This window comes from Tupaia chinensis, unplaced genomic scaffold, assembly GCF_000334495.1.
Source record: "Tupaia chinensis unplaced genomic scaffold, TupChi_1.0 Scaffold149168_1, whole genome shotgun sequence".
NCBI lineage: Eukaryota > Metazoa > Chordata > Mammalia > Scandentia > Tupaiidae > Tupaia > Tupaia belangeri.
In genome coordinates this window covers 374,919-388,512 of record NW_006209014.1, presented here as the reverse complement: position 1 = coordinate 388,512, position 13,594 = coordinate 374,919, and the positions used below count along the sequence as shown (strand labels likewise).

The 13,594-nt window shown below is 44.3% G+C and overlaps 1 protein-coding gene across 1 annotated transcript in view; it reads right to left on the bottom strand.

Annotated features, from left to right (window-relative positions):
* FAXC (failed axon connections homolog, metaxin like GST domain containing) overlaps positions 1–13,594 on the bottom strand; it is a 76,343-nt gene that overhangs the window by 28,316 nt on the left and 34,433 nt on the right. Inside the window, exon 4 of the mRNA XM_006170912.2 lies at positions 12,522–12,745. Coding sequence (XP_006170974.1) covers positions 12,522–12,745 — 224 coding nt within the window. The remainder of the gene's footprint in view (positions 1–12,521; positions 12,746–13,594) is intronic.

Below are 13,594 nucleotides of genomic sequence, written 5' to 3'. Positions count from 1 at the left end.
GCATGTGCCCTATGGCAAAAATAAATAAATAAATAAATAAATAAATAAATAAATAAATAAGAAAGAAAGAAATGGGCTGAGCAAGAACCAAATAACAGATTTAGCATGTTAGAATATATCAGCTCATCACTTTTCCATAATTCCTGCCTAAATTTTATCCAGGAATCAGTTCAACAGAACACCAGTGAGGAGTGCTTCCATAGTTCACAACTATGGGGTGGGAGGATGCCCTGAGCCTTCGCAATCTGTATTCCTCTCTAACACATAAACACCTGAAGGATGTGTAGTGATAAAGATTTCTCTTTTTTATTTTTGCCGAGTGTATATGCACTTGCCAAAGAAATACAGAGACAGAATTGCGGGTAGGGAAGGGGCGAGCACCTCCCAAAGGGAATTGCTACCCCTAAGCCCTTCATCTCTCTCTCCTGTCGGAATTTTGGACACGCACAAACAGGAACATGGCGTGTTTTCAAGCCATCAGGTCAGACACAAACCACGCAGATGGCCATGTGAGATCTGGCCACTTTAACCACCATCCTATGGGCTGGCCCAGATTAAGATTTTTTTTTTTTTTAATTTTTGCTATAGGGCATGTGCACACACCAGAGAGAGATAGAAAGAGAGAGAAAATGAGAAATCACCACTCTGGAAGAATGGCCATGCCATTCTTCTCTCAGGATTTTGGGTATGCACATCCACTGCAGTATTTTCCATGCTGTCAAGTCCAGGACTTGAACTGCACACTTGGCCATGTGGGATCTAGCTGCCTTAACCACCATCACTGGCTGGCCCTAGACAAAGATTTTTTAGGGCAAGCCTGGTAGCACAGTAGTAAAGCATTGCTCTTATGGAACTGGGTCCCACATGGTCAACTGCTGTTGATATTTTGGCTGTGGTGGCTTGAAAAACACTGTGTGTGTGTGTGTGTGTGTGTGTGTGTGTGCTTGCCTAAAATCCTGATAGGAAGGAGAAATACAGGGAAAAGGATTGGAGCAAGAGCACACCCCAGTGGAGGCTGCATTTTCTCTCTCTCAGTATATTTGCTCTCCAGCATCAAAAAAAATTTTAAGCTGCCTTGCAGGTACTGTTTATTTTTTTCTTTTATTCTTTTATTATAGTAATTCAGGAATTAGAACCCTAAAACTTAAACACCAAGTCAAAGTCACTTTCCCCAGAAGAAGAAAAAGCTAGAATACCTTCAGGACAAGAGGAAACCAGATAGTCTGTCAGAATTATACCAACCAATTTGCATTGCTAAATTAACCACAACAATTTCTAGGAACTCAGTATTTATTAGCATTTAATTTTATTCTGCTAAAAGTGTTTTTGTTGTTTTCATGACAAATAGCATATGTTTATCAATCAAGACCACTATAAGAAAAATAGCAAAGAAGTTTAAAATCTGGGCCACAACTGCCTGGTTCCCATAGAACGCGAACACTGGGGGGACCAGGTGCCTCAGTCCCTGGCTATTTGAGATACTGAGACCCCGGCTATGTATTACTTCCGTCTCCCTCCTCCCTCTGAAAGTCTGGAATGGAGAGGACAGTAAAAAGAGGAGTAAATACTTGCTGAACACATGATCTAATGGCCCTCTCCATTACATGGCAGAGAGCAGTTTGGAGTTATTGAATTATGTGTGAAGACCTTTCAGAGTAAATCACTTCCACTTCAATTGGTGAACATAGGACTCCAGTATGAACTTGTAAAAAGCTTAGGTTCTCATTGAAATCCAAGCAATAGAGGTAAAACTATAATGTCTTGTTTCCAGGTCAAACTATTACTGTTGTCACATGTGATTCTAAGAAACCACCGGCGCAAACATACTGAAGTTGTACAAGAGCGAAAGGAAAGCATCCTCATTAACCAAATGGCCCAGACACATTCCCTAGCCTCTCCAAACCTCATGTAGCCTCTCATCTGTACAATAACTAGTTCACAGGGAAGCTATAAGACTAGATCATTCATGGGGCCGTCAGGTGGCATGGTGGTTGGGGCTCTGGACTCCCACATGGACAACTGCATTTCAAGTCTCGGACCTGATGGCTCACTTGCTCTGTTTCTCTTTCTCTCTCTCTCTCTCTCTCTCGTACATGTGCCCTATAGCAATTTTTAAATAATAATAATAAATAAAATAAAATAAATAATTCTAAAAAAAAAAAAAAGACTAGATCATATTTAAGGTACTGTTAAAAATAGGGCTTATGGGGCCAACAAATGGTATGGTAGTTAAGAAAGCTAGATCTATATGGCTGAGCGGTTTGAGTCCTGGATGTGGAGGCTTGAGAAACACACAGGGGTTGTGTGCATGCATGCCCCAAATCTCTGGAGACTGGAGGAGAAAGGACTGCATTATGGCCATCCCCCCTGGAGGGGTGCTTTCTTACTTCCCCATACACTCTCTCCAACAAGCAACCCTATAACAAAATTTAAAATAAATAAGGTGGTCTGAAACATACCCACATTGTAGGTTTTTGACACAGAGCGAAGGAAGGGCCAGTCTTCATACCATTCACCAGGATCACTTTGGTTTAACTATTAAGCATGTCTGGTTGGTTCTGAACTTGACTACCACCCCTTACAAAAGACTGCAGTGTCCTTTCTTTTGGTACCTCTCCAAACCAAGCAGAGTACCTTTCATGCAACTCATCCCATGACTCCTTCCCAGCCCTCCCTCCTCCTAGGACCCAGGCCAGCTCTTCTCTCCACTACCCCTGCTCTATCTTTGATTACAGACATATGCAAATCACCTGCTGAGTTTTGTGTTGTTTTGTTTTGCTTTGCTTTGTTTGCTATAGGGCATGCACACTCGCTGGAAAGAGACAGAAAGAGAGAAAGCACCTCTCAGGAAGCATGACCATCCTGTAATCCCTTCTCCCCCATTCTCTCAGGATTTGGAGTACACACGTGTGCGCGCGCGCGCACACACACACACACACGGCCAGCATGTTTTTCAAGTTGCTGGGTCCAGGACTTGAACCACACAGTCATCCCTTTAGGATCTAGACTTCTACAGACCACCTCCTAGAGACTGAATAGACCCAGTGTGGGAGGAGGGGGATTCCTCTGTAGTTGTGGTATTTAGGTTTGGGTTTTTTTCCTTTTACTTATTTATTTACTTTTTGACCATCAAATCAAGGATATTACCACGTACATCATTTTCAGTAGAGAATTTTAAGGTGCTTTTGGTCTCTATAGAGACAGGGTCTCACCTTGTCGTCCCAGCTGGTCTGAAACTCATGATTCTCCTGCCTCAGCCTCTCATATAGATGGCATGACAGGTGTTTATTCCTGTGCCCAGTTGTACAGGTGCTATATTTTGAAAACATTCACCCACACACATCCCTTGGTAATTCTAACATGCAGTCACATCTGAGAACCACTGTTTAAGACTGGCCCTGCAGTTGAAGGAGCACTTGGAACCCACATTAGTAAACTCCACTTTGAGATTTTAGAATATTCCTTCAGTGTCTATTATTTTCTTCTTTTATCAGTGGAATTCATCTTTCTAGCTGGATTGGCGGGCACAATTACTTCTTTGTCTTCATTGTCCTCCTCTGGTCTCCATCCCCAGCTACAGAGCACATGCTAATGTGCTAAAACGTGCACAGATGTAACCATTTCCTGAGCTAATTTGTCTTTTCTCCACTGATAAAGGCTGCTTCTGCCATATACTGCACTTAGACTCATGGATCTGTCTTGCTGGAATCTCAAAGTCAGCAATATCCACACATAAAGTTCATGGTCTTCCCCCTTCCCCAGGGTTCCCTACTCTGTGAAAGGCTGCTTCACCCATGATGCCTCCATGTCCAGAACTCGGTTCCTCCATCACCACCCTCTTCCTCCCACACACATCACATCGCTAAACTGGGTCAATTCTGCCTCTGAAATACATCACTAGTGGGGCCAGCAGGTGACGTAATGGTTAAAGCACTGGAATCCCCCATGGCCCACCACGGATTGAGTCCTGGACCTGGCGGCTTGCTCTCTCACTTTCCCCAAATCAAGGATATTACCACGTACATCATTTTCAGTAGAGAATTTTAAGGTGCTTTTGGTCTCTATAGAGACAGGGTCTCACCTTGTCGTCCCAGCTGGTCTGAAACTCATGATTCTCCTGCCTCAGCCTCTCATATAGATGGCATGACAGGTGTTTATTCCTGTGCCCAGTTGTACAGGTGCTATATTTTGAAAACATTCACCCACACACATCCCTTGGTAATTCTAACATGCAGTCACATCTGAGAACCACTGTTTAAGACTGGCCCTGCAGTTGAAGGAGCACTTGGAACCCACATTAGTAAACTCCACTTTGAGATTTTAGAATATTCCTTCAGTGTCTATTATTTTCTTCTTTTATCAGTGGAATTCATCTTTCTAGCTGGATTGGCGGGCACAATTACTTCTTTGTCTTCATTGTCCTCCTCTGGTCTCCATCCCCAGCTACAGAGCACATGCTAATGTGCTAAAACGTGCACAGATGTAACCATTTCCTGAGCTAATTTGTCTTTTCTCCACTGATAAAGGCTGCTTCTGCCATATACTGCACTTAGACTCATGGATCTGTCTTGCTGGAATCTCAAAGTCAGCAATATCCACACATAAAGTTCATGGTCTTCCCCCTTCCCCAGGGTTCCCTACTCTGTGAAAGGCTGCTTCACCCATGATGCCTCCATGTCCAGAACTCGGTTCCTCCATCACCACCCTCTTCCTCCCACACACATCACATCGCTAAACTGGGTCAATTCTGCCTCTGAAATACATCACTAGTGGGGCCAGCAGGTGACGTAATGGTTAAAGCACTGGAATCCCCCATGGCCCACCACGGATTGAGTCCTGGACCTGGCGGCTTGCTCTCTCACTTTCCCCCTCTCTCTCTCTGTCTCTCTCTGGTAAGTGGATGTGCCCTATGACAAATAAAATAACAATGATAATAATAAATAAAATTTTAAAATAATAAAATAAAATATCACTAGGGCATAGCTTTCTGCCCAACTCTACCACCATGGCTGTAGTCCAAATGTCATCTTATTTTTCCTAGAGAGCAATGACTCCTCCCTGGGCCCCCAAATACACTCAGCCCCTACTGCATGTTAAGTGTAAGTAGGGTCATGCCACCTCCTTGCTTTACGCCTCTAATGGTTTCCATTGCTTTTGGAGAAAAGCCCAAAATTACTGATGTGTCTGTGAAGCCTGTGCAATCTCAGCCCCTGCCTTGTACAACATACGCTCTCTGCTCTAGCACCATTTCCAGACACACTACTTCCTTTTCATTCCTTGAAAATTCTCTGCTGCTATCCCTCTCAGGGCCTAAGAGCATGATGGTCCTTCTCTCTTCCATGCTGTGCTGCTTGCTGTCCCGGCCCTGTTGTCCTGTCCCATGCACAGGCCTTCCAAATTCAGGCTTATCCTTCAGAGCACAGCTTAACTGTCACCTTCTCAAAGAAGCCTTCCAGAACCACCTTGACCAGGTTTACTTCCCCCTGAAAAATGTCCTCATTACACCTCGCATTTCTCAGTCATGGCACTCTTCACAAGTGCTGTGATTTCTTTTTCTTTTTCTTTTTCTTTTTCTTTTTAGTTTTTGCCATAGGATGTGCACACGTGCCAGAAAGAGAGAGAAAGGGAGAGTGAGAAATTACCCTGTGGACAGTGAGAAACCATCCCATAATCCCTTTTCCTCCATTTTCTTCTTGAGATTTTGGGCAGGCATGCATGTGTACCGGCATGATTTTCGAGCTACCGGGTCCAGGACTTGAACCATGGTTGGCCATGAGGGAGTCAAACGCCTTAAATACCATGCCACCTGCAGGCCCCAGTGCTGGGATTTTAAAATATTTACTGATAGTATCTCCCTCAATGGCAGTTCTAGTAGCTCAGGGCTGTGTTCAACTTATTGACCGCCAACTCTAAAGCCCTTCAAAGAGAGCCCAGCACCTGCACGTGTGTTTGACCACACAGTCCCAAGTCAAAGGCACTGTCCTTCAATCTGAAGTCCAATTATTACAAATGTACATTTCTCCTAAGCTCTCTGATCATGGAAGACCAGCTAAAAGAACATTCTCTGGTAGAAAATGGCAGGTTCCACTTGAGCCCATTGCTATTTCTGACCCTACCTTAAATGCACTCACAAATTTAAATGTTATTTGCCCAGAAAGTGCTCCTGGAGTCTCTGGGTGGCTGTCTGCGAAAAGTATCCTGATAGTCACTCATTCTTTTCTTCGTTCATTGATCAGATAGTTATTGACTGGCACAGTTTAGCCTCATAACTGCAGCTTTATTTTTATTATTCTCTCCTTATGTAATCTCATAGTTCTATTGATATATGAGGAGTATTATTCTTCCCCCTATATATTAGGTCATCAGAAAAGTCATGGCATATTTTCTATGTTTTTCTATACAAAAATGCATTATGACTTTCCTGACAATCAAATATATGATTATATATCCTGAATCAACTCTATTTACTGATTATTCATCTGCTTTTCCCATGAGATAACTGCTATGCCACCATCCAGGGTCTATAAAGTCTAACTGAAAGAAAAGAAATGGGACCAGCATATGGTGTAATGGCTATGTCACTGGACTCCCATGTAATCGACCATGGTGTGAGTCGCAGACCTGATGGCTTAAAACTCACACTGGGCACATGTGTGTGCATGACCAAGATCCCAAGAGGAGAATGGAGGAGAAGGTACTGCTGTGTGACCATCCCCCGGGGGGTGATTTCTTGTTTTCTGTCTCTTTGTCTCTCTGTCAAGTGCACACACCCTATAGCAAAAATCTCTCTTAAAAAAAAAAAGAAAAGAAAAGAAAAAGAAACATTAGATGGAGTAGTCTGTTCTGCCTCTTTATAATCAGGTAAACACACAACTTCTTTAAGACTATCACCAAAATCTCCCTGCTTGCAGCCAATTACTCCACCCTGAATCTTAGGGGTCAGCAGAGAACAAAAGAAGTCAGCCCAGCTTTAACCCTCTCCCCAGCCCCACAAAGAAGTGGTTGCCCCCTCAACATTCCTTAATAACTCTTAGCCTAGTCAACCGGATGAAAGTTGCTTTCCAAATGCACCAAAATGAAATCTTCTGTAGTAACTGGGAGATATTTGAGAATTAGAGACAAGGTATATAAAACCACATTGAGGATGGGGCCAGTAGGTGGTGTGGTGGTTAAGGTGTTGTATTCCCACACGGCTGACAGCAGTTTGAGTCCCAGACCTGGCAACTTGAAAGTCACCACAAATAAATAGATAAATAAAAAAAGTAAAAGTTTAAAAAACAAGCAAACAAACAAAAAACATGCGGAAAGGGTTTGGCAACAACCTAAGACACACTCTCCAGAGGCCAGTTTCCTGTGCTGCTTCCGGTAAGAGTCATCCTCCTCCTGATTCCCAGTTCCCAAACGCAGCTCTTTTTTCTCCTGGCCTGCCAGAGGCATAAGGAGGCGGCCCTGCAATGTGGCAACCACCTTTCCAAGATCTCTGACCTAGACTCCAAGGCGGAACTGCAACCTAACCCCCTTTACCTTCTCCCAGACCATGTCCCTTCCCGAGCTTCCTGGTTCCGCCCCAGTCCATCTACATCCTGAACAGATCAACACCTCACCTCCTACTGGGTCTTCCCACTCTGGAGGTATAAAACCCCAAAGGCTTTTCTGTTAAGAGCAGGTAGAGATTTTCCACCACTAATCGCAAAAGCTTAGACATACTGTTCTATGAGAATATTTTAATCTTCCATATATGATTTAACTCAGAACTAAGGGATCAGCCAGATATCTATATACTTAAAAAATAAATTACTCGGGCCAGCAGATGGCATGAGGTAAAAGAACTGGATCCCACAAGACTGACTGTGTGGTTCAATTCCAGATTTGCCAAATTGAAAAATACACCCGGGCACGTGTGTGTGTGTGTGTGTGTGTGTGTACCCCAAATCCTGAGATCCTGAGAGAATGGAGGAGAAGGGATTGCAGGATGGTCATGCTTCCTGAGAGGTGCTTTCTCTCTTTCTGTTTCTTTCCAGCGAATGTGCATGCCCTATAGCAAACAAAGCAAAGCAAAACAAAACAAACAAAACAAAACAAAACTCAGCAGGTGATTTGCATATGTCTGGCGACACCACTAATGACCCGACATTAAATATGATGCTGGTTGTTGGGAGCCCTATTTTGTGAAGTTTTTTAATCACAAATGGATATTAAATTTCATTACTAAATGCTTTCTTACTATTGAGATAATTATGATTTTCTTATTTATTCATAATAAATATTATTTGTGTATTTTATATCATAAAACATATTTAATTTTCAAATGCTACTTGATTTGGCTGGAGTTTTTGTTTTGTTTTTAGAGAGGTTTTTGCTATAGGGCACATGCACTTCTCAGAGAGACAGAAAGCGAGAAATCACCCCCCCACCCCCAGGGGGGCTGGCCACACTGCAATCCACTCTCCTCCATTTTCTTCTCCAGGTTTTGGGCATGCATACACACATGCTCAGCGTGAGTTTCAAGTCGCCAGGTCTGGGACTTGAACTGCGGTCGACTATGTGGGAGTCCAGCGATGTAACCATTCTGCATCTGCTGGCTCCTGAAGTTTTTTTAATACACCAAAATAAAAATTAATTCTGTTTTCATAAGCAAATTAATTTCTTATTTAGTCTGAGTTCCATTTCTTACTTTAGTTTGAATTAAATTACAGGTTTCAAACTGACATGTACAGATACTCACTGCCTCTGGTTTCCCTTTACCACCGCATCCCAGGCCCGCCCTTCCCTATGACACCAGCAGAGGTGCTTTTCTACGCAGAAACTGTAGAAGTAGCGCTTCTCCTTTCAGAGATCTCAAAACAAATATGGCTAAAACTCTTCCAAGATGCGTAAGTCTCCCTCTCTTAGCGTGGTGACTATTGCCTTTTACACTACGCCCCAAATCACCTTTCACTCCTTTCAACCATGATTCCCAAATAACACTCGGGATTCCTTTTCTCACAATTTACCTGAAAGGCCCTTCTTTATTTTCCTCTCTGGAATAGGTTTTTCTTTTTTTTCTTTTCTCTTTTTTTTTTTTTTTTTGAGAGATTTTTTGCTATAGGGCATGTGTGTTTGCCCTGGAAACATAGAAAGTGAGAAGTCAATCCCCCCAGAGGATATGGCCACGCCACAATTCCTTTTCTCCCATTCTTCTTTGGGGATTTTGGACACACACGTGCCCAGTGTGAGTTTGAAGCTGCCAAGTCTAGGACTCAAACTGCAGTCAACCAAGGGGATTCCAGCCCCTTAACCACCACGCGAGCTGCTGGCCTCACTGGACAGGTCTTTATTTTCTTGGGCCAACAAGACCGTCCCCTTTTATTGCCCTTCCCAGTACTCTCTGCAATTTCACCCGGCTCTGCTGTGACCCCAGGGCACCAAGTACAGACCTCTGTCATGGGACCTGCCACTGCCTGGGTGTGCAGATACTGGTTCGGATCCAAAGTCAGATGGTAAATTTTTTAGGCTTTCCAGGCCATATCTACACATCTCTGTCACATTTTTTTCACCTTTTTTTTTTCTTGGAGAAGTTTTTGCTATAGGGCATGTGCGCTCGCCAGAAAGAGAGAGACAGACAGACAGACAGAAAGCAAGAAATCACCCTCCGGGGGAATGGACACATTGCAATCCCTTCTCCTCCATTCTCCTCTCGAGATTCTGGGCACACAGACTCGGTGTGAGTTTAAGCCGCCGGGTCCAGACTCGAACCGTGGTCGACTACGTGGGAGTCCAGCGACATAGCCATTATGCCATCTGCTGGCCCCTTCACCTTGTATTTGAATAATGTAAAAACCATGATTAACTCACAGTTCATAAAAAACAGGTTACCACTGACGGGCCATCGTTTGACTGCTCCCGTTTAAAGGTTCGTCACTCCCACAGGCCTACAAGCCACCAGAGAGAGGCGGACATCTCTACCTCATCTCTGCATTCTTCAGCTTCTGCACATAGAAGTGTCAAGTCACTGAAGTCAACTGACCTGAAACATTAATAACTAACTTTGTTTTTAATTTTCCAGAGGGTGTCTGTGCTAGCTGGGAGGTGAAGGTGAAAAAGCACCTCTCATGGTGGATGGCCATGCTGCAATCCCTTCTCTGTTTCTACTTCTTTCAGGATTTTGAGCACACATTTACACACACCTGGTGTGTTTTCAAGCCTTCGGATCTAGCACTTGACCTGCGTGGTCGGCCCAGGCAGTAGGCTGGCCCCATGGATAAATCATTTATCCAACGAGTCAAGTACATTCTTGGATGACTCCCCAAATTTTGAACTAGTTCTACCAAGAATTTTGGATTTTGAATGTCTTGGGCACCTGGGCCTTAAAAGTGAACCATATCGAGAGAGATGACAGAAGAGGGGGGACACGTGCTTTTAGTTTTATTTAGTAGAAAAGTATGATGTTCAGCCAAAGAGCTCCTCCCTCTCCAAATGTAGAAAAAACACTCCTCTTTTCACAGATTTCAAAACAAGACTGATCTCTTGGTCTCCACACAGAATAGAACTCAGCCGTCTCCAGTTTTTCAAATAGCCCACATGAAAAGCTGAAGTTATCTCAGCACAGAAAATCAAACAGACTTTTGATTGCTTTGAATGCTGGCCAGGTATCCAGCCTAGCTACCAGTAAATCACTTTCCTGCTATCTCCCAAAAACAAGAGAAAGAATTCTCTAAATTATTAAATGCTAGAAAAACCTTATCAGTTAACATTATTATCAATAGCTAGGAATTGACTCTTTGGTTCTGTCAACCAGAAACACGCCAGGAAGGTGATGACCACTTCTCTCAGGTTAAGAAACTCACACCGTCAGAGATGAGCAGTACTTTACTGGCATAAACTCTGCCGTAACTCTGGGGACTCAGCTCCTTGCTCTCTGGGGCTCCCAACAGCATGAGATGGTGAGGAACGGGAGGAAGCCAGGAACAGACACTGAGCCTGGCTTCGGAGGCCAAAGCATCCAGTACTAAATTCACAAAGGAATGAGGCAAATTTAAGGTTAACTCCACCCTTACATGAAGCAAGCAAGTGCACCTGATCCCCGGGGAACAAAACCACAAGAGGTCTAGATGACAATTCTTCAGGCAAAAGAGCTGAGGAAGGAGTCCAGCAGCATCAAACCCCATAAAGAAAACAACTCCCAGAGCAAAGCTAGTCAAGAGCTGATGGTGGTACCAGGATCAGCCTCCTGCAGGATAGGGTTCAGGGGAAAACTCCAGGTCTCACCAGCGCTGGGAGCCCACATGGAGCAGAAAAAAGTCAAAGTGGGTGACTCAACAATGGACGGGTTACACCCAGCCTAGCTTCTAGGTGCAAGGGTGCCAGGTGGGTTTCAACAAAACAATTTCCAAATCCTACTTCTACCCCATGGAGATGAGGTACTCCATGTGTCCCAAAATGGGATGTGAGAGTGAATCTGAACATTTCTGCTACCAAAGGAGCAGTAAAAACCCACCTTCTGCAGAGAAAATCAGCAGCCTCCAAAAGGGGACTAGGTCATATGGCCTAGTCATGTAGAAGGCTTGGCTTCCCTGTACATTAGTTGTCCCCGAGGGAAAGGTGCTAGTTCTCACACAGACAGCCCCGAATTCAAATGATCTGTTTCGGAAGTATGATCAAGCTCTATCCAGGGCAGAACCTTATCAGCCCAGGTTGCTTCCAGCCACCCAGGTGAGCAAGGGCGGTCATTTCACTCTCAGCCAGCCTCACCAGCTCCTGGACATACAACCCTGTGCTTCTCCTTGAGGGGCTTTCCAAATATTATTAGACCCACTGTGTGCAATAAATACAAAATCAGGATTAAAGTGTGCTAAGAAAAAGAAGACTAAGAACACAAACAGAAATAAAAGGGGTGAGAAAATGGCAAGTGTTGTACGAGCACAATGAATGGGTCCAAACCAGCATCGTTAACCTGTCTCTCACACGTACCATCTGAGCAGATGTGTTCGCTAGCACTCGTTTAGGGCTGACCTTTTTTTTTTTCTTTAATTATTTACTTATTTAATTACATTTGTTATTATTATTTTCCATGTGACCAGAGAGAAAGAGCTAGAGAGAGAGAGAGAAAGGGAAAGCGAGAAAGCAAGCTACCAGGTCCAGATTCAAACCACGGTCAGTCATGTGGGAATCCAGCACCCTTAATCTCCACGTCACCTGCCGGCCCCTAGGCCTGACCTTAAACAGAAGAGCTTTTTGCTCAAAATTGCCCGTGTCTCCTGGCACATTCAGAAACCCCAGCATCACTTACTGCCTGGGTTGTGAAGCCAAACAATGCTGCACTCTCTCTTCACATGGGGCCTCCTCACACAAAAAGGAGTGACTTTGATTAAGAAAGACATGCGCTACTGAAACTAGGGGGGTTCTTTAAACAGCAGGACTGTAACCTACACATGGAAGCAAGGCAACCACCAAAATAAAACAAAACTGTAAACCGGCAGTACTTAACTAATCATGCAAAATGTAAGGATATAAAATAGAGAATAGAAGGCATGGTACGTTACCCAAAAGCCCCGCTAAAGACCGCATGTCCTTCTCCATCAGCATGTAAATCTCTTCCTCTGAGAAGCGGCCAATGCCGTGGCCGTGCATCTCGCGTTTCACAATTCCTTTGGTTATGTGGCACACGACCCACCTCAGCAGGTTACTGAAGGGACCACCACCACTAAGGGAGAGCATCTTCCGGGTCTCATTGAGATTGTCCACCCACTGGCAATAAGCTAACGTCCTGGAATTGTGTGGAAACAAGTTACTACCGTGCATCACATACGTGTCAGCTCCACGGGGTCGCTTTCACATGGGTCGTTCAGAATTCAGTATGCTGGGGGGACTGCACAGCTGTAGCTTTTACACAGATCAGTCTGGGCAGCAGATATTACATCGGGCTCTAGCCTAGATTTAAGGGGCCTATGAGAGAAATGGTTAAAAACCCAGATACCGATACTACATGTTCCAGTTCCACCGCCATGCCCCTCCCACCTCCCAGCCCCATGCTTTGTCTTGTGCAGCCCACAAAGAACAAGCAGAACACTGTACAGCCTGCTAGTCGGGATGGTGAGTAGCTCTGGGGACACGGCGCAGCAGGCGGTGAGGACAGGTGCTGGCATCATTCTCTGTCGTGAGCAATGAGGGTTCCGCAGGTACGAGCTGTGTGCTCATTAATTAACACTGATTTATACACTTCATGTATGCATTTTGTATTTCATGACTTTAAAGGATTTTTTTAGAGAGATTTTTGCTATAGGGTGCACTGACAGAAAGCAAGAAATCACCCCCCACACCCCTCAGGGGGAATGGCCACACCGCAATCCCCTCTCTTCCGTTTCCCTCTCGGGATCTTGAGCATGTTTGCACATGCACCCAGCATGAGTTTTAAGCCACCAGATCTGGGACTCAAACTGCTGTCGACTACATGGGACTCCATAACATAAACATTACGCCATCTGCTGAGCCTAAAGATTTTTTTTTTTAAGAGAAATTTTGGCTCTACAGCATGTACACTTGCCCAAGAGACAGCGAGAGGTAGAGAAAGGGAAAGTGAGAAATCACCTCCCCAGGGACTGCTACACCGCAATCC